This window comes from Falco peregrinus, chromosome 5 (genome assembly GCF_023634155.1).
Source record: "Falco peregrinus isolate bFalPer1 chromosome 5, bFalPer1.pri, whole genome shotgun sequence".
Taxonomy (NCBI): domain Eukaryota; kingdom Metazoa; phylum Chordata; class Aves; order Falconiformes; family Falconidae; genus Falco; species Falco peregrinus.
Window position 1 is genome coordinate 68,183,283 of NC_073725.1, and position 17,599 is coordinate 68,200,881.

General features: G+C 52.3%; 1 protein-coding gene across 14 annotated transcripts in view; it reads right to left on the reverse strand.

Moving 5' to 3' along the window:
* Positions 1-2,360: 2,360 nt before the first annotated feature.
* PIP5K1C (phosphatidylinositol-4-phosphate 5-kinase type 1 gamma) overlaps positions 2,361-17,599 on the reverse strand; it is a 47,062-nt gene continuing 31,823 nt past the window's right edge. Inside the window, exons 7-20 of one of the 14 annotated variants that reach the window (XM_055804380.1) lie at positions 16,292-16,591; positions 15,586-15,791; positions 14,310-14,393; positions 13,703-13,751; positions 12,603-12,687; positions 12,065-12,226; positions 11,876-11,905; positions 10,956-11,094; positions 10,629-10,661; positions 8,087-8,215; positions 7,684-7,816; positions 5,838-5,912; positions 3,472-3,555; positions 2,361-3,144 (exon numbers count right to left, since the gene is read on the reverse strand). In XM_055804380.1, the coding sequence (XP_055660355.1) occupies positions 3,142-3,144; positions 3,472-3,555; positions 5,838-5,912; positions 7,684-7,816; positions 8,087-8,215; positions 10,629-10,661; positions 10,956-11,094; positions 11,876-11,905; positions 12,065-12,226; positions 12,603-12,687; positions 13,703-13,751; positions 14,310-14,393; positions 15,586-15,791; positions 16,292-16,591 (1,512 nt within the window). In that variant the 3' untranslated portion in view covers positions 2,361-3,141. Of the gene's footprint in view, positions 3,145-3,471; positions 3,556-3,761; positions 5,913-6,381; positions 7,201-7,683; positions 7,817-8,086; positions 8,216-10,628; positions 10,662-10,955; positions 11,098-11,875; positions 11,906-12,064; positions 12,227-12,602; positions 12,688-13,702; positions 13,752-14,309; positions 14,394-15,585; positions 15,792-16,291; positions 16,592-17,599 lie in introns of those variants that run through there. The other 13 variants (XM_055804381.1, XM_055804379.1, XM_055804383.1 and 10 more) reach the window with 13 other exon arrangements.

Genomic DNA, 17,599 nt, shown 5'->3' on the forward strand with positions numbered 1-17,599 from the left:
GGCTCCCCAAGGCTCTCACGCTGCCACACCACACCGAGGTGGGCTAAGAGCAAGCTCTGACCTCCCCGGTCCTTTTAGCCTCTGTGGGAAGGGGGGGCCAAGCAGCTCTCCAGCACTGAGCTAACCCGACAGGTGACATGCAGCAGGGAGCACGCACAAGCCTGGAAAGGGGCAGTTTCCATTTCAGCCCAGCATCTCCCTAAAAGAAGCTTCCTCCTGTTCCCTCGTGTTGACCAAGTTTGCTCTAAGCTCCCTCCAGCTGACCAAGTTGTCTTCTCACAGGACCAACCCTCCACATCCAGACCTGCTCGCTCCGAAAGGTTCAGCGTTACAGAACCGTCTGCGGATTGTCTCAAGAAGCCTGAACGCTTGAGGAAGGATGGTGCTTGGAATGAACATGCTGCAAAGGGTCTGGGTTTCCCCGCATCTCTTGGAACCAAGCAGAGATCGAGCTTGCAAAGTTCATTCACTGAGATACTGCGTGAAGGTGGGCTCAGATGCTCCCTGCACACAGGCTAAGCAGCTTTGGAGACACCACCCCCCCCCGCCCCGAAATGAGGGAAAGGAATAAAGACTCCATCAGTGGTGCTTAAACCATCTTAAAAAGATGCTTGATTTTGGCTGGTTGGAAAGTCCTGATGATGCTAAACCCACCAGCCCACAAACAAGGTGGTCTTAGGTCAGAGAGCCCAAGCTCGACCCCCCCCCATGCCCTTGCCCACAGCCACCCTCCTCCAGCACAGCACCCAAGAGCAACACCTGAAGATGCAGAGGGATGTGGCTCTCTCCAGCCTCTCTACACATGGTATCATGCTTCTGGAGGGGGAAAAAAAAAAAAAATAGGGGAAAAGGCTGAATTTTTAGCATTTTGAAGCCTCTCGTTTTCAGCCCAGAGGCAGGTTAGCCAGTGGGTATTGCACTCCTCCCACCTCCCCTCCGCCAAACTACCGAGCCCCTCGCAGCACTGCCCGTGCAGCCCAGGTGGGACGGGCATGAGCCGTGGGGGGGGTGAGGAGCCGTTCCCCAGCCCACCGCAGGGCCTGGCACGGAGCAATGGTGCTAGCTGGGTGACCGAGCTGTCCCCAGGTAGTGACCGAAAGGGGAGAGTCTCTGGAAAGACTTTTGATAGATTATTTGGTAAATAGATGAATACATCTAATGGCAACAGCTTGCAAGAGCCCCAGCCTGTGCTCTTGAGAGAAGCATGCCCTACAGCCTTCAGCATCTGCAGGCAAGGGCGGGAGCCTGGGTCCCGTACTTTTAGGCAAGAAAACACCAATTTGTGAAGATCCTCCCCAAATTCAGCACAAGGGAGAAGGGAAGAGCTTCCCCCCAGCCCAGTGACCTTCTGGTACCTGAGCTGACCCATCCTGAGTGCTGCTGTGAAGACAGACCGGGGGGACTGAGCCCCAAGAGAAGGGTCCCGCTTCCCCACTCCTCTACAAGGAACCTCAAGGACAGTCTGAAGATTCTCAAGAGATTTTGACCCTCCTTCTCAAGTGAAGCTTGTAAAGCACGTGAATAAGACCTGGCTCCCTCTGGGCTAAAAGATTTCCTTCCTTCTCTCTGGGAGACGAGGATGGGATCGGATCGCTGGAGTTCAAGATGATGCGATGGTGCCCTGCTGACAGATGGATGAGCCCAGTCTGAACACTACTCAGCAACTCCAAATCCTCTCACCCAAAGCCTGCAGCCCTTGAAAAGCAAAACTCAAGACATCCCCAGCAGCAATTTCCAACAGCAGACGTAACCACAGGCAACATCCCAGTCACCCAGCTTTTTGTCCAACAGAGTCCATGAACACAAGGCTGCCTGGTGCGATGAGGTGGCAGAGTCAGGTCTTCTGCTCCTGCCTCCAGTGTGTGCAGACGTGCACGCGCCTCCCCGACAGCCCTGAGGTACGGAGGAAACATGCGAACCCGATGTCCGTGACCCCCGGGTACTGGGCAGTCAGGTACACCCCATGTATGCGAGGTGCGGGGTGGCTGCGGGAGGATGCAGCGGCCGGACAAACCACACCTGGAGCCGGGCAGACCTGGGAACTCGCAGTCCAGCGTGGCTGCTCGCTGGAGGAGCGCGGTTCTCGTCCGTCCGTCCGTGCCCGTGTGTCTGGAGCAGGCGGCAGCCGGTGAGACAAAGTGTGGACTCCAAGCACAGAGGGACGGGGTGACGCAGCAGTCAGCACGTGGTGAAGGCAGAACCCATCGCGACATCGGGAGGAGAGCCGAGGTGACACGTCACTGTCGCCAGCACTGGTCTGCTGCCCCCGCACAGTGTTACAGATCAAGAGAAATCACTAGCGAGTTTTGAATCCAAGTAAATTGGCATGGCTACTTTGGACTACTGTAAGATGGGAGCAATTCTATTCAATGGCCTTTAATACATTGCATTTACATAGCACCTTTCATCCCAGGGTTTAAGTGCTTTAACCAAAGTGGGTTCTGTACACCCATTAGCATGGGGGAAACCGAGGCACAGAGTGGTTAAGTGACTTGTCTTAGGTCACTCGGCAAAACCGTGGCAGAGTCTGGACAGCCTTAGACCTCCTGACTCCATCAGTTGGTTAGACCACGCTACTGCCTCAAACGAAGCCACTTCGGTCCCTTGCCCTCCCCAGCAATGTGCTCCTACCAATTCTCCAGTGAGGTTTCACACTCCTTTCTGATCCACAAATATATGACCAAAAAAAAAGGAAAAAAAAAAAAAAAAGAAAAAGTGCAGTAAACTAAATGTTTTAAAAAGCACGTTTGTGCTGTCTCTGTGCAAAGATAAAAGAAATAAATACATGATTAAAAAATTAAAAAGGTTCACAGTATCACACATGGATAGGTAGCTACGGTAGTGCACATCTGGAAAACACTGTGTTACTACCCAGGATTCTCTACACCCAGCTGGATGTCTCCCTTGGGAGCTGCGGGTGCGCGGGTGATTTCTTTGCTGCCCACGTCTGGGGTAAGTAGAAATACACGGTTATAGTTTTGCTCCGTTCTGAAATGCAGTGCCCAGGATCCTGCAGTGCAGCAATACTGGTATCAGCAAGCTCTTCCCCATCCCACTGGAACGGCTGCATCAACGAAAAGGGAACACATCGACCTGCAGAGGGAATCGCTGCTCTCTGGGGCTTCTGTGTCTGCATAGAGATTACTGCAAGAGGCAGAGAGAAGGGAGTCAGCACCCAGGCACCCATCCTGCACTCAGGTCCGAGCCCAGCCAACTCCCCCAGATCAACAAAAGCAGGATGAGAGCAGGCTGCTTGCTTCCTATTCTCCAGCAATGACAACACGACTGGAGAACTTCAGCTCCCCAAAGCTTTCCCTGCAACCAACCGATTCGGAACAAGCCACAACCCTCGCCGAGCGTCTCTGCCAGCACAGGAGATCCCACCTGCTGCCGCAGAGGCCACGGCAGCTCCCGCTGCAAGCTCCGACCTCAACCCACCGGGCACCCGGCGCACGTTTCTCGTACACTTACTGTATCGCTCTCCTCATCGGAGACAGAGTGGAGCTGAGCGCTATAGTGGAGTGGGGAGTAAACCCAACTCCTCTCGTCTGTCGGCTGCCAGAGTGGCCAGAGACGGCGGGGAGAATGCAAGGAGAGCAGCAGCAGAGCAGGGAGCAAAGGAGAGAAGAGGAAAAAAAAAATAAAAGGAGAAAATAAAAAGAGTAGGAAACAATACAGTAAGAACAGCTGTCCATCTGGAGGGAGGGAACTGAGCTCGGCGCCTGCTCTCAGCAGGAGCCTTCCTCATCCTCAGTACATACCTGCTCCCTACCAAGCTGGGACACGGGGCAGCCTGCCAGCAGCTGCCAGCGGACCCTGCTCCAGCTGCCGCGGGGATGGCACCACCTCTCCTCTGGCAGGGACACAGTTTTAGAGCTTTTGAGATGCCAGGGAAGCCTCGGCTCCCTGCTGCAGCATCACCCTGGCTCCAGAGAAACTGAGACATGGGACGTGACTTACCCAAGGGCAGTGACGGAGCTCTCGGCTCCTGCTACCCACTCCCAGCTCTCCAGCTCCGTGTCCCCAGCCCTGTGTGTGCCACAGGCAGGTATCTCTGGTGTCCAGGAGGGCTTTTTACAGTGAGACCTGACCTGGTTTGCTGTGCCTTCCCCCTTCCCTGCAGGCCAAGCAAGGCAGCAATGGGTGGGTTAGACCATGGTGGATGGTGGCCACAGAAGGGAAACAGTTATCACCAGTCTCGGAGACAGTGGGGTGATGGGAACAAGTACCACAAAGGAGGCAAAACACAACCGGACCTTGGACAGAATGAGGGGAAAGGGGATGTGCGTTAAGGGAGCCGGTTACCGCAGCACTGGGCACTGGTGTGACAAAACACGCTTCTGCTGCTGACACAGCACACAGCAGCCCGGGCAGATTCAAGGGCTGGTGGCTGCTTCCAGTGTTCCCAGGGGGACCCACTTCCACTGCAAACAGGCTCTTTTGTCTCCCACAGAGAAGAAAAAGCCCCCTTTGACTCAGCCTGCGGTTTGCAAAGGAAGAGAAATGGAACCAGCTACTTGGAAGAAGCCTGGGGGGGGTTCCCAACCTGGGAACCAAGTGTGACAGTCTTCGAGGTACAAGGAAACACAAGAAGCCAGAGGAGCTTTGAAGCACTGGGCTCCGCATGCTGAACCCCATCAATAATTGCAGCTATATTAGCAGAGACCGCTGGGAGGAAGGAGGGAAAAGAAACCCTTGCTTGGAGCTTCTTACAGGGCTCTGCTCGAGGTGCAGGAAAGCTCAACACGGCATAAAGTCTGTCCCACATCCTGTTTTTCATCCATCCTGACTGAACCACATGCTCCAGCCAGCCTCTTTCAGAGCCTTTTAGGAGCTCAGATGCATGCGAGGAGCTGCAAACCCAGCAGGGAGATAAAGGAGCATCCGCTTGGTATTAACCCTCCTGGCGCTGGGGCAGCCAAACCCAGCCAAGGGGGCAGGAGGAACTGGGGGGGGGTGGGTGGATTTTGCGCATTTGCCCACAGTGATGCAGCACTTTCCCCATGCCATCAGCATGTTACTGCCCCTGCTTCCCCATGCACCCTGCCTGATGCCCTCTCCCCTGCATCCCTGCCTGGTACCACAGCGGCAGGTGCTGGGAAGACCACACCAAGATGCTTGTGTGGAGGGTCTGACAGCATGGCCGTTACCCTCTGAGGATATCAGCTCTGCCGAAGCCTGACAGGGGAAATACTAGAACCCAGAACAGTCCGAGCTCTGGATTCAGTCCCTAAATGCTCAACTGCCTCCCTGCATGTTTTGGAAAGGAAAACTCTCACCACTCACAGAAAACTTGCAGCGAGGAGGGAGCACATCGGTGATATTGGAGAGCAGATGGGCTGGAAAGCAGAAACCATCCCTAACCCCACAGCAACTCCTACCTTATCTGGTTTTATGAGCTGTTCACCATCCCAGCCACAAGCCTAAAAGGTTGTATTAGCAACTGAATTTTTAGCAGCTTCAAAACATCTTAATGGTCTCTTTGGAACGCCATCCGGCTTCCTGGGCCAAAGGAGCCGAGCGTAACATTATCTACAAAGGCTCAGGTGCCTCCTTGGCCGGGTCTGGTGCTTGTAAATTTGTCCCAAGGGCTGGGTGATCTTGCAGCCCATCCCATGGCCGCAGCTGTGCAGAAAAAGCTGGGCAGAGCATGTGTTTCTGCCAGATCCTACAGGGAGATCCACTTGTGTGATTTTGATATGCTTCTCTGGTTTCTGCTGGGCTGGTTCCTAATGCCACACAACACAGAGCCACAGCGGCCAAGGGAAATGGGAATGCTGGTCCCAGTGTTTCAAAGCTGCAGCTCTGCTCCCCTACGTGCTAGCGTGTTCACTTACAATCCCCGAGGAAAGCGAGGTGCTTCGGAGTCTGCGCTGGCGGGGAGAGTAAATCCAGTACCTCCCATCTGTGAACTGGATAGCCCCAGGGCAAGTGAGGTGAGAAAGGAAACAGAGGAAAAAAGGATGATGTGAAAGAAAGGATGAAAGAGAAAGCAAAAAACAAGGGGTTGGGCAACTCCAGGCCTGAATGGATCAGCGGGCAGGAAAGCCGTGCGTGCAAAGAGCAGTGCCCATGCCCTGCCACAACCTCTGCACTTTTATTCCCCTGTGGGTGAACAGGAGGATAAAGCGCTCTTCTTTCAGGAGCAAACTTCCAAAGATCAGATCACAGTCCCTCGGACTTGACAAATCATCCTCTGCACACCGTATCCCTTCTCCAACCATCGCCCCTAGAGCACGCCTGCAAGAGAGCAGCTGTGGTCCGAGCCCCGCTGGCACTCCGGTGCAGCCTTGCCTGAGCTCCAGCTCAAGCGGTTTTCCAAGGAGAACACCCATGGGAACCCGAATCAGCTTTTCCCTTCATCCCAGCAGTGACAAACACTCCACAGCACACGACACACATTTAATGCAAAACTCAAGGACTCGGATGAAGTATGAAATGCTGATGATGAGCAGTCAGTCACACTCTCTGTGAGCACACACTGCGCACAGATGGTTTCCTCCAGATAGAGGGGGACCCCCCAAGTTAAGAGGAGTCCATATGCCCAGGGACAGGGAGGAAGAGGAGCTGACCTTGCTAGGAGACATTTGCCAGTGGAGCAGGCAGCATCTGCAGGCAGCCTGTACACCACTGCCATCCACAGGCAAAGAAAGAGCAGCCAGTGTCAGAGGGAGCTGCCTGCAGTTTGAACAGCATGCACAAAAACCCCAAACAGACAAGCTTTTAAAAGGGAACCAATTCCTTCCGCAGCTCCCGTGAGCCTCGGGATGCCTCTGCAATGAGTGAGCAGCTCTGCAGCAGTCACACAAGCACAGGGGAAGGCAAATTTTTTGCCATTTTTAGGTTAGAGTGAAGGAGCTCATCAGAAGGGCTCAACTCCTCTCCCTCACCCTATAACCAACAGCAATGAGTCGGAGCAGGAAGGAGCTGGGCACGTCTTTTAACGAGCAGGTTCCAGTGCCCAGGCACAGTGGGGAGCTCTCACTGGTCAGACCTTCAGCTCTGCTCTGGGAATCCACAGGGCAGGTGGGACACGTTGCTAAAAACTCTTCTCCGGTTTGCAGGAGCTGCTCAGACATTGCAAGAGCTGACTGAGGAACACAGCGCCAAGCTCCACGGCACTCTGCTGCCAACCAGCAACCACCTCACTTACTCCCTGTCTCAGCACTAGATTGCCACTGCATCACCTAGTGCATCTGCCTGCAGGGAAAGGAAAAGCCAGAGCTCAGCAGAGCCCGAGGTCAGCCCCACTGCAACCACCTGCCTCTGGCTCTAGGCCACCGTGGCACGTCTGTGCTCAGGAGAACAGCCAGGCTCCCTGGCCGAGGAAGGGAGAACCTCTCAGTTGCACCTGCATTCGCTTTGGCTCATCACAGGACTGAACACGCTGGCCTAGATAAGCCCTTCAGCGCTCGTGCTTGCAAGTGGAGCAGCACACCTACGGCTGCATCCACAGCAGCAGTGCCACCCCCATTGGAGCTCCATGAGATGCTCTTTTGAGTTCTCCAAGGGTTAACCCATCTCTCTGCGTTAAAAACCCCATCCGGCATTAAGATCTCGAGGTGCTCAACATGAAGATGGCACGGGGCAGACACTGCCCTGAAACTGAAACTGTTACAGCCTCGCCCAACCTTTCCCTTTCCCATCACACCTCTAAGAGGCCGGGTGGAGAAGGCATCTTACAAAGTATATGTCTGTGACTGGCACGTCATCTTCATCCGAGGCCTGGCTGGCTGGTTCGGAGGCCTGGCTGGCTGTCTCCACCTCCACTGTAGCTGTGGATGTTACGATGGCACAGGCTGAAGAAGCCGCCTCTCTGGAGCAGGGAAAGAAATGACAGAGTCTAGTCACTGCGACCAGCAAAGGAGCAAGCAAGACTATGATTTATTACAGAGGGGCTGAAGATGCTCCGCTGTCAACATGCAGAAAGGTCAGGTCAGTAACAGCGCTCAGCTTCACCCAACTGTCTGGGGGAGGACCCATCTCTCCAGGCAATCAACAAAGTCAGCCTCCAACAGAAGCGGCCACAAAGCAAACGACACTGGGCAGGGCTCTCCAAAGCGGCCCAATGCTCCGCAACACTCACTCTTTGTCATCTTCAGGAGCTACGATCTCAACGTCACACTTGGGCTCCAGCTCGACACTGATCTGCTGAAGCTCCTCCTCAACCCGCACCTCCTCGTGTGACCTGGAAACCAAAAGAACAGCCCGAAGGCTTAGGTAGGCACTAGTTATGCACGGTCCTCGATTCTAGATCAGCCTGAATCAGTCCCAGGTCAGCCCAGCTTCTTGCACTACAACCTCCCGCAGCAGCAAGATGTGCAGGTCTGCCCCAGCACGCGGCTGCTGCCAGCCCCCAGCTCCCGGCACAGCCCGAGCTGTTCATTTTGGTTCAGCGGGAGCAATCAGACCTCCCAGGATTGAGGATTTGGATCACCCAAACCCCCAGGCAATCGTCGGTCCTGTCACACTGCAGCGCTCAACACTAACGAGGTGGGAAAAGAGGACAGGGGATAATTAGGCAGTGCTGCAGGAAAGATGGGCAGCATCAAATGGAGTACGGGAGGAAAGAGGAGAACTGGCCTCCAGGGAGAACCTGTGTCCAGACTTAGCCTGGTGTTGCCCATCACCTGCACAAGGGCCAAAGCCTCCGACCTCCTCCGAGATTCCCAGCCCACCAAAACAGCTCAAGTGCGCTTCAGGGTTAACATCGGATCTACCTGCACGCTCAGGAGCTGTACGCGACAACTTTCAATTTAATACCTCACGCTATTAAAGTAATCGCTTGCGCTAGCGGGGCTGGCTCCACGGTCCTCGTGGGAAGGAGGAGGGGGCGCTTGCCAAGCCTAGGGCACAGTCTCCGGGAAGGGATGAGCGCCGGGTTCATCGGCAGCACCATCCTGCTCTGCGCTGTCCCTGGCTGGGAGCTGGAGCCAGCAGGCGGCTCTGCTGACCGGCTCCTCTCTTCCTCGCAGGGGTGGATCTCCGAAACCCGCAGGGAATTCCCCAGCAGATTAGAATAACCAGAGGTGTGACGTGTTCTTGAGCAAATGGGATAAGTTGTTTTTTTTTTTTTTTTCATTTCAGCTCAGGAATGTCAGTTCACGCTTTAATCACGTTTCTCTTGCACTGGCTGTCACCAGGGGATCACAGAGGGCTCTACAAATACACAGGTCCCTGCTCTCCTAGGAAGGGCATGCCGAGACACCAACGCCAGAAACGGAGAAACTAGGCAAAAAAATACTTATGTGGGGTGGTTGTAGCTGTGATAAATCTGTGACTGACAGCTCTACTTCTGACCAAGATACTAAGCTTCCTCTCTGGTCCAGGGACAGCCACTTCAATTCACCTGACCTATTTCTGGAGGAGCAGTCACCTCCTCCAGCATCTCCCCCTCCATCAGGCACCAAGGGAGCCCGGAGTAACTTGCATGAAGTCACTGCATTTTGCCAAACGGGTCCCACCACTGGGTTTAAGTCTCCAATTTTCAGCAATTTCAGACAATGGATTCTGCAGGAGGTGGGATGCTTTATGGGTGCCTGAAGCTTCAGCAGGTTCTGCACATAAACAGCAAGTAGGTCCTCACCCTCCAGTGACAGTAATTTACCAAGATTCAGCAACACGCAGCATCCAGAGGTATTTTCATTAAGAAATACCACAGAAAGGTGGTGGTTTTTTTTTTTTTTTTTCCACAGTGTATGCAGTCTGAAGCTCTGCAAATGACTAAAAGCTAGGAATGAGGGCAGATGTCTGTAAGATGGTGTAAGCCCTCATCTTCCAAAGTCCTTGCCTTCCTCTGAAACACCAAACATCAACCGCAGGGAGAGACGATGTCAGGCTGTCCAGCAGCTCCTCTGGCTACAGCATATCCCAAGCCCGAGTCTCTGATGTGCATTTCAAGATCTGCACTTACAACATTACAAGATGTCCCAGAAAGCTGGGGCAGCGTCAGCAGCAAACACAGGGTCTTCACGCAGATCCCACTGACACTGGCAACGGGGTCATTTTTACTGGTGCAAAACCGCGCAAGGTATTTATATGAGCCTCTAAATCTGGACATCCCTACACAGCAGGTGATTTTTGTCCTACCTTGCCCTCGGCTCTGAGCCACGTATCACCACAGGAGGGGAAAGACACCTCAAAGTACCCGAGTTTCTGAAAACGCTGGAAGCTGCTTCTCTGGGGACTAAGGGCGCTCAGTGCCTCACAAAGTCAAAGCCCTTCCCCGTATTCACCCCCACCGCACGCAGGCAGCCGGCAGATGCACAGGGGGAGAATGTTCCTGCTGTTAACGCTCACTTACCTAGAGAGGGACACGAACCTTCCTCAATTCTGGCGCTGGTTGGGTGGGGAAGTTTGGACAACTCAGTTGTCCCGTTTCCCATCAAATAACAGGGGTAATATTTAAGATTCCTTGCAAAGTACTGAGAGATCTGCTTGTAAGGAAAATTCTGCATAAGAAATGGGGATTATTTGATTGCAGGAAGAAGCCCATCATCCTACAGAGGACCATTCCAAAACCTTGGTGCTGCTGAGATTCACATTCAGCCCTCCAAGAGACCTTTGTGCAAGGACAAATGTGAGGTGTCTGTGCAGCAGTGCGAGAAGAGATGAGACGCTTTTCTCACCTGCCATCCTGCCCTGAGGAGTGTGTGCGCCTCCTACAGAAAGAAACCAGAAAAGCAGAGTTCGAGGAGCAATTTAAGACAGAAACCCTCCCCTGCCCCCAAATCTAACTCCCCACCCCATGAGGGAGATGTTCTACTTAACAGCTGACACTTCTCCCAGCAATAATTAATCCCATCAAAGCTTCGTCTGCTTGCTCCCAGGAGAGATTTAATTAAAATCGGTCATTAGCATTCCAGAGCATAGGGCAGCCTGCTGAGATAGGCAGCACGAAGAGGAAGGGCTGCTGCCTGATGCCAGCGAGGGCCGGGGCCGAGCGCTGTTCTCACCTGTACCTGGGCTGCTCAGAGGTCTCCGAAGGGGATCGCTCGGGAACAGAGAGGGATGTCGAAGATAGTGTTGTGGCTATGGAGGCTGTGGTAGCTTCTTCAAAGGAAGGAGGTGTGCAGGGTAGCAGGTCTGGCCTGCCTGCTGGCCCGGCGCGCAGGAGGGATGCAGGAAGAAAAAAAGACATGTAGGTCAAACACCAACACCTTACCTATATCAGCCCTGTGAGAGGCTGATCCACCCGCACACCCTCACTGGGACCGGCCACTTCAAACCACAAACAGGCCAGTTTAGCTGGGTTCAGGAACACAGCACCTTCTCCCAGGGCATCCTCTAGGGAGAGTCAGTAAGCACTATTTCCAGCATGACAGACAAGACGCTACAGGAAACATAATGCCAATGAAGAGATCTCACTGGTAACCAAAGCTGGATTAAAGGCTTGGATCGCAGAGATAAATATCCAGGTGAATTAAGAGATGAATTGAGTGCTCACTGCTTTGCACGGGTAGAAATCCATGCACTCGAGGAGCCTGTCCTTTGCCACTCATCTGTAAATCCAGCCCAGATGGAAGTGATGAAAAGGCAGCACAGAACCAGGCCATTCACTTTTTCCCCCAGTGGCAAGATCTTGCCCCTTATAACTGTCCAAACACCACCACTAGAGTCCTGCAGTTCCTAGTCATCCCCCCCCCCCCCCGCCTTTTTCTTTTAAAGGGTGGAAAATTCAACTTTCGGATTACATTTGGGCTATGACTGCTGGTGCCAGTTGGCAGCGGCTGCCTTGCAGCAGTGACGCAAGCAACCATTTTTACTGCAGAACCATACAGTGCTGCAAAGAAGGGATTTGGTCTTCTTCGATGCAGAGGCATTGCTTCCCCAATCAACTAACTGCTGGTGCTGTGACAAAACAATATACTCTTACCTTCTCCCCTGTCCTGGTTAAGTTTAGCACCTGCAAAGCACAGCAAGACATGCAATGAAGAGCAATCCGTCAAGGAAGACACGGTTGGTGCACAGTGGGGAATTTGGCGAGAGCAGGGGAGGATCCTAAGGAACTGCTAGGAAAGAGAGGGTGATCACACACTCATCGGCCACCAAACGAGACCATTACCTTCGTCATCCAGCGTGGGGTAACTCCTGGCCGCACGAAGATCATACTGCGTATCGTCCTTTTCGGAGGGAAGCTGGCTAGCTGAAAATGCAGCTGTGGGACCAGCCGTCTTGACAGCTAGCAAGGCACTGCGCCCTTTCTTGGAGGGAGACGACTTCAGAGCTTGATGGGAAGAGTAAATGAGAAGCGGAAAATTACCACCAAAACCTACTATGACACCAAAGGCACTTCTCCCTTCACGGGGAGAGGCTTCTGCCCTCCGACACACACACACACACACGCTCTGCAAGCGCCACCTCCAAAGGGCTGAGCTGGAGTCAGGCTGCAGGGTGAGCTCCTGGGGGGGTGTCTGAGCAGAACAAAGCAAGCTGTGACAACCGACGGGCTTCGCAGTTCCCCAGCTTTGCTCCGTATTACAGTGGAAAAGCCTGCTCAGATTCCAGCCTCGAAACTCTCCACATGGACTGAAGCAGCAAGATGGAGATAAGGCTTGCCTCACATCACAAGGGCAACGACAGCTCTCAGGCTAGGTACTTACAGGAATTCTTTCGAAACACTGTGTTGGTCATGAATTTGAAGAACCTCTCTGCATAAAAGCTGGGTCTGTGTACCGACACCGTGTCCTACAAAGGCAAAAAGCAATTGTTTAATTTTAAAATTATCCCTCAAGGCAGAATTTCTGTAACAACCAAGGCAGTCTTTTTTATCCCAACACTTAGCACTGACAGAGCCTTAAAATGGAAAGGCTTAACTGAAATGATCTGATTAATGCTATAAATAAGCCTGAGGCATTGCCTTTGATTTGATTGCATTTGATTATATTCTTGCTGTAATTTTATAATGGATTTTGGTGATTTTATTCCTTTGTAGACTTCCTGGGTTTTTTAAATATTAGCCCAATTACATACATGAAATTTCTTCTGGCTTTGCTGGCTGACATTCAAAGCACACCTGGCTACCTTTGTGTATGACGCAGACACCAAAATTCAGCCGAGGGTCTCCACACATTTCAAAAGTTTTGTGCTTTTTGTTTAAAATAGTAAAACCGAAGCTGTGTCTGCTTCTGACATTCTACCGTGCTACCACGACTTGGCACCTACCCATCTCCTTTGCCTTAATATTTAAGGGAAGCTAGGCTATGCCATGCTGAAAAACAGTTTCCACATCCAAGGCTGCTGCTTTGTAAACATCTGCCTGCTGCAGGAGACAAGACAGCAGGGTAACACTGAAACGGATTTATTAACAGATAGCTTACTGAAGTGGAAACACAGTCAATCACCAGAGAGAGAGCAAACACAGGGCTCCTCGACACATACACGACCGCACGCACCTTGTGCGTACAGCTCCTGGTATCGTGGGGAGGGGGGAAACGACAGATGGGAGCAGGGGAGGGAAGCTGGTAGCACGGCAGCTAAACATGCGAGGAGGTGGAGTGAGCAAGAAAACCTGATTGGGAATAATTGGCACTACACCCCTGTGGAGGCATAAGAGGCAAGAACTATCCCTTTCATCTGCTTCAACTGTGCCAGTTCAGGCACTATAAATAGCGAGGTAATCGGCAGCAACTAGCACGCATGAAACCAAGGCAGGTAATCCTGCCGAGGGCCGGACAGTCCCTGCCTCGATACAGGCACTCACCCCGTCATGGACCAGGGCCTTCCAGGTATGTTCTAGCTTCTTGATGAACCTAATTCCAGGGGAAAAATGGAGAGAAAAAGAGAGACAGATTCAGGCACATGCTCTGTATCTAAGCCACCTTTCATCCCCCACACAGGAGAGATCACAGAGCTGCTAACAATTCCTCCTTCATCTGGAGTGTTGCTCACGGAGCTGCTAACAATTCCTCCTTCATCTGGAGCGTTGCTTTCCTCCAGCCGAGAGGTCAGCCGAGCACGCCGGCATCTCTGCAGTCAGGTCAGGACTGCCTGGCAGCCCGACAGGGAAGGAGGAGCTGGGCTGGAAGACGGACAGAAAACCACCTTCCACCCCGGAGAGATGCTACCCATCCCAGGCACCGGGACGGGAAACTTCTTTATAAGCAACTCATTCTATCTTCGAAAAAAAGGCTCTGTGCCACCAGCTATTCTAAGGACAAGATAAAAATCCACGGCCCCCAACTGGCATCGACAGACAGCTTTAGGCAGCCTGCCTACTCATGATCAAACTGCTTCGGAGAAGAAAATCTTTCTGCTTTCATTCAGTATAAAGAAGATGTTAAAGGACAGACAGCTTCAAAGTTACCTACCTGTACGACTGAAGGATATCTATGATTCCTACGTGCAGCAGGAGACGCTCTCCTTTGCCGTTCACTGCTGGGATCCCTCCCATCCTGCAGGCAAAACAAAACCTCAGCGAGTGCAGCCTCAAAAAGAGCAGCCGTAACACCCCCGAGACCTGCGGCAGGGTGGATGGCAGTGCTGAAAAGAGGGCTCTGATGCGGTCGGGCAACGCGAAACCTGCAAAAATGCTTTGTGCACAACCACGGGAAGTCACCTACTGCCACGGGTCATCTCCTACACGGTGCCTCCAGGGTTACTGCCTGCCCCAGATGGCCAAACGCCAGCTATCAGGGCAGGACCTGTGTTGTGTGGCAACAGCTCTCTACCTGGACCAGAAAACACCACATAATTTTTTCTTAGCTACAGGACATTTTGTTCCGGGGATCAGGTTATTTATCAGGTCAGCGTGAGCTGTCTGCCTCTTAGAGCAGGAAACTTGTAAGGAGGAGGGTATTTCCAGTCCCATCCACGCTAATACCAGTCCTGCTGAAGGTGCAGCAACCACTAGCACCAGCACACAACAAAAGCATGCAGGTATCAGGCAGGCCACTGCAATTAATGACGCTGCTTCAAAGAATGGAAGCACCAAAGTATTATCCCAGCTCCACCGTGACTGATCCTCCATCAAAACTGGAGAAGCTGGTTTCAGACAGCAACAAACAGCAAACTCCACCATTTGTTAGAGAGCTTGGGCCACAGAGACAGTCACAAAAGCCACCTGCAGCCTGAGAGCCACAGACTTGGGCACAGCACCGGACAGGTTTTGGGCAACCCCCAGCTCCCCCAGTTACTCTAGCACTCGGCTACACCGCTGTTTGCCAACGGCACCGGGCTGGCCTCGGGGTACTGTCAGCTGTCCAGGGGTTCCACAGCTGGAGTGATGGAGAACAAACTCCAAGCTCCTAGGGACAGGCTGATCCCTACTACCACTGCAGCGGCTGGATGCTGAGCTAGGACAGTGCCAGTTTCTCCTCCCCAGAGCACGGGTGGACGTTTAGAGGCTGTTACAGGAGCTGACAACCTACAGATTGGCCTAAGAAGAGAGACTGCTGTGAGGCTGGAGTCTTCCAGAAGTATTGCCCATGCCAGCTTCCCCCTTCCACACCACACTGCTTTACTGGCAGCAGTACCACAACCCCCAGGAGAGATGCTTACTCTTAACAGCTCACACGGGCCTCATTAGGGATTAACGACCCCACCTCCACCCCCCCAGCAGCGCAAGCGAACCAGGTTTTCACCTACGTGTCGTCTGTGTCTATGGACTCCCCCCGGGCAGCCCCACCCTGGATGGACTCCATGGCCGTGGAGTAAAGTGCCTTCTGCCCCACAGGACGCTTCTCATCAGACGTGCTGTGGGCTCCCTCAGACTGCCGCTCCCGTTCTTGCTGGTCTATGTTATGAACCCCAAGCAGGAGGCTGTAGTCCATGATTTTAAAACTTTCCAACACCTATAGGTTAGCATTGAGTTTAAGAACAAAGACAAAACATCAGGCCAGCAGCTCAAATACAGCACAGACCCCAAAGCACGGAACAGCCCGTCCACATTCCCATTAACAACTCCTTTGCCAGAGCCTGAACGTTTGTTTCTGAACCAACAGTCATCTCTGGACTTGACTGCATAGAGTTTGGCCATCCCACAGTCAACCCAAAGGGCTGAAGGCTTGCAAATAACACTGTTGTACCAGGTAGCTGCTGCATACTGCATAGGAAAAATGTATTCGGTCCCAACAGACCAGCGACAAGTGGAGCAGGCTGCCACAATTTGATGCACCAGAGGCTGTCTGGAGACCTAACTCCACTGCTTGGCTTTCAGGAAAAAGGGCAGCGGAAGGGATTTATCCTGCTTTGGGGTTAGCAGATTAGCAAAGCTCTCAAACATTTGCTCTTCCTCATGCTCAAGAGCCACAGAACTTCATTAACTTGCTCCCCAAGCTGCCCCGCTCCTTACCAGACAGTCTCGTTGCAACGTTTTCACCAATGCACTGAAGGTATCTGCATCCAACATCAGGCCCTCGGGCATGTCTTGTATGAAATCTAGATCCTTGTACGTAGGGCTGGACTTTTCTTTTTCCTTCTTGGATGCCCGGCGTTTATAGGTTGAGCCTTTCAGGTCAAATTTCAGGTGCATTTTCACCACGCGAGGCAGAATGTTGTTCATCACAACCACACGGATGTTTTTGCCCCCTGATTGCACACAGTACAGTCCATAAAACTTTGGCAGCAGTGTCCGTGGGTTCTGGTTCAGATTCTGGGTTGGAAAAAAGCACGGGGAAAGGTCATTTTGGCAGAAGAATCTTGCTGCGTTCAACACAAAGCATGTTAACAGACCTTGGAACAGACTAGGGATTCTTCACATACAGATTTTCTGGATTTTACGTGAAAGCTTACTGTACACGTTTGACAAACTCTGACATCTCAATGGCTTTAGGATCTGAAAATACCACTATGCCTTGAATACAGGGAATGAGACGTTCAGCACTCTCTGGGCAAATAACCAAGTCTGGAAATTCCCCACTTTCCCCAGCAACAGCAGCTAAAAATGGGAAACCAAACAGGAAGAGAAATAAACACAATGAGTGGGAACTTCAAGTTTAAGAATAACAGCTATCTTCATCTCTTCAGAAGCATCAGAAATCAAGAGCCGTTCTCTGGCCCAGAATAAACCAAGGACAGGGTATTTTTTTAAACAAAACAACATAAATTTTCTCCTCCTTTTGCAGAGCTGCTTTATAAAACACAGTTGGCCAGAGAGCACGGATATCCTGCTCTGCTGTCATGGCCTTTTTTTAGGCAGCGGTATGATTAGGAATGACATGACAGGCATGATTCGCTTGTTCAGCTTTGGGAAAGTCTGGAAGGAAACAGAACATCTCTGCACGCTACAAAAGAAAGGACAGACCCGACAGATTCTCTGACAGACGGCAGAAGCATGATTGTATTAAAATTTCATGCCCCTTCTCATCTCACCTAACCAGGCACACGAGCGAGCCCTCTTTGGGAGTGCACCGCTCAACGTGGTACCAGCTAAAAGCAATGGAGGCAGGGCAAGACCGAACACTAACAGCACTTGCCCAGCTTTAAAGTAACTCAGGATGAAACCACTCTGCTTCCTTTCCACTGACTCCTTTTACCCTGGGTGGGTTTCCCAAGAACAGCGGAGAGATCCTGTGTTAGCACCACAAGAACCCACAAACACTGGAAAGCTACAACAAGTAGTACATAACTCTGCTCCAGACAGGTAAGTTCAGTTTAATTC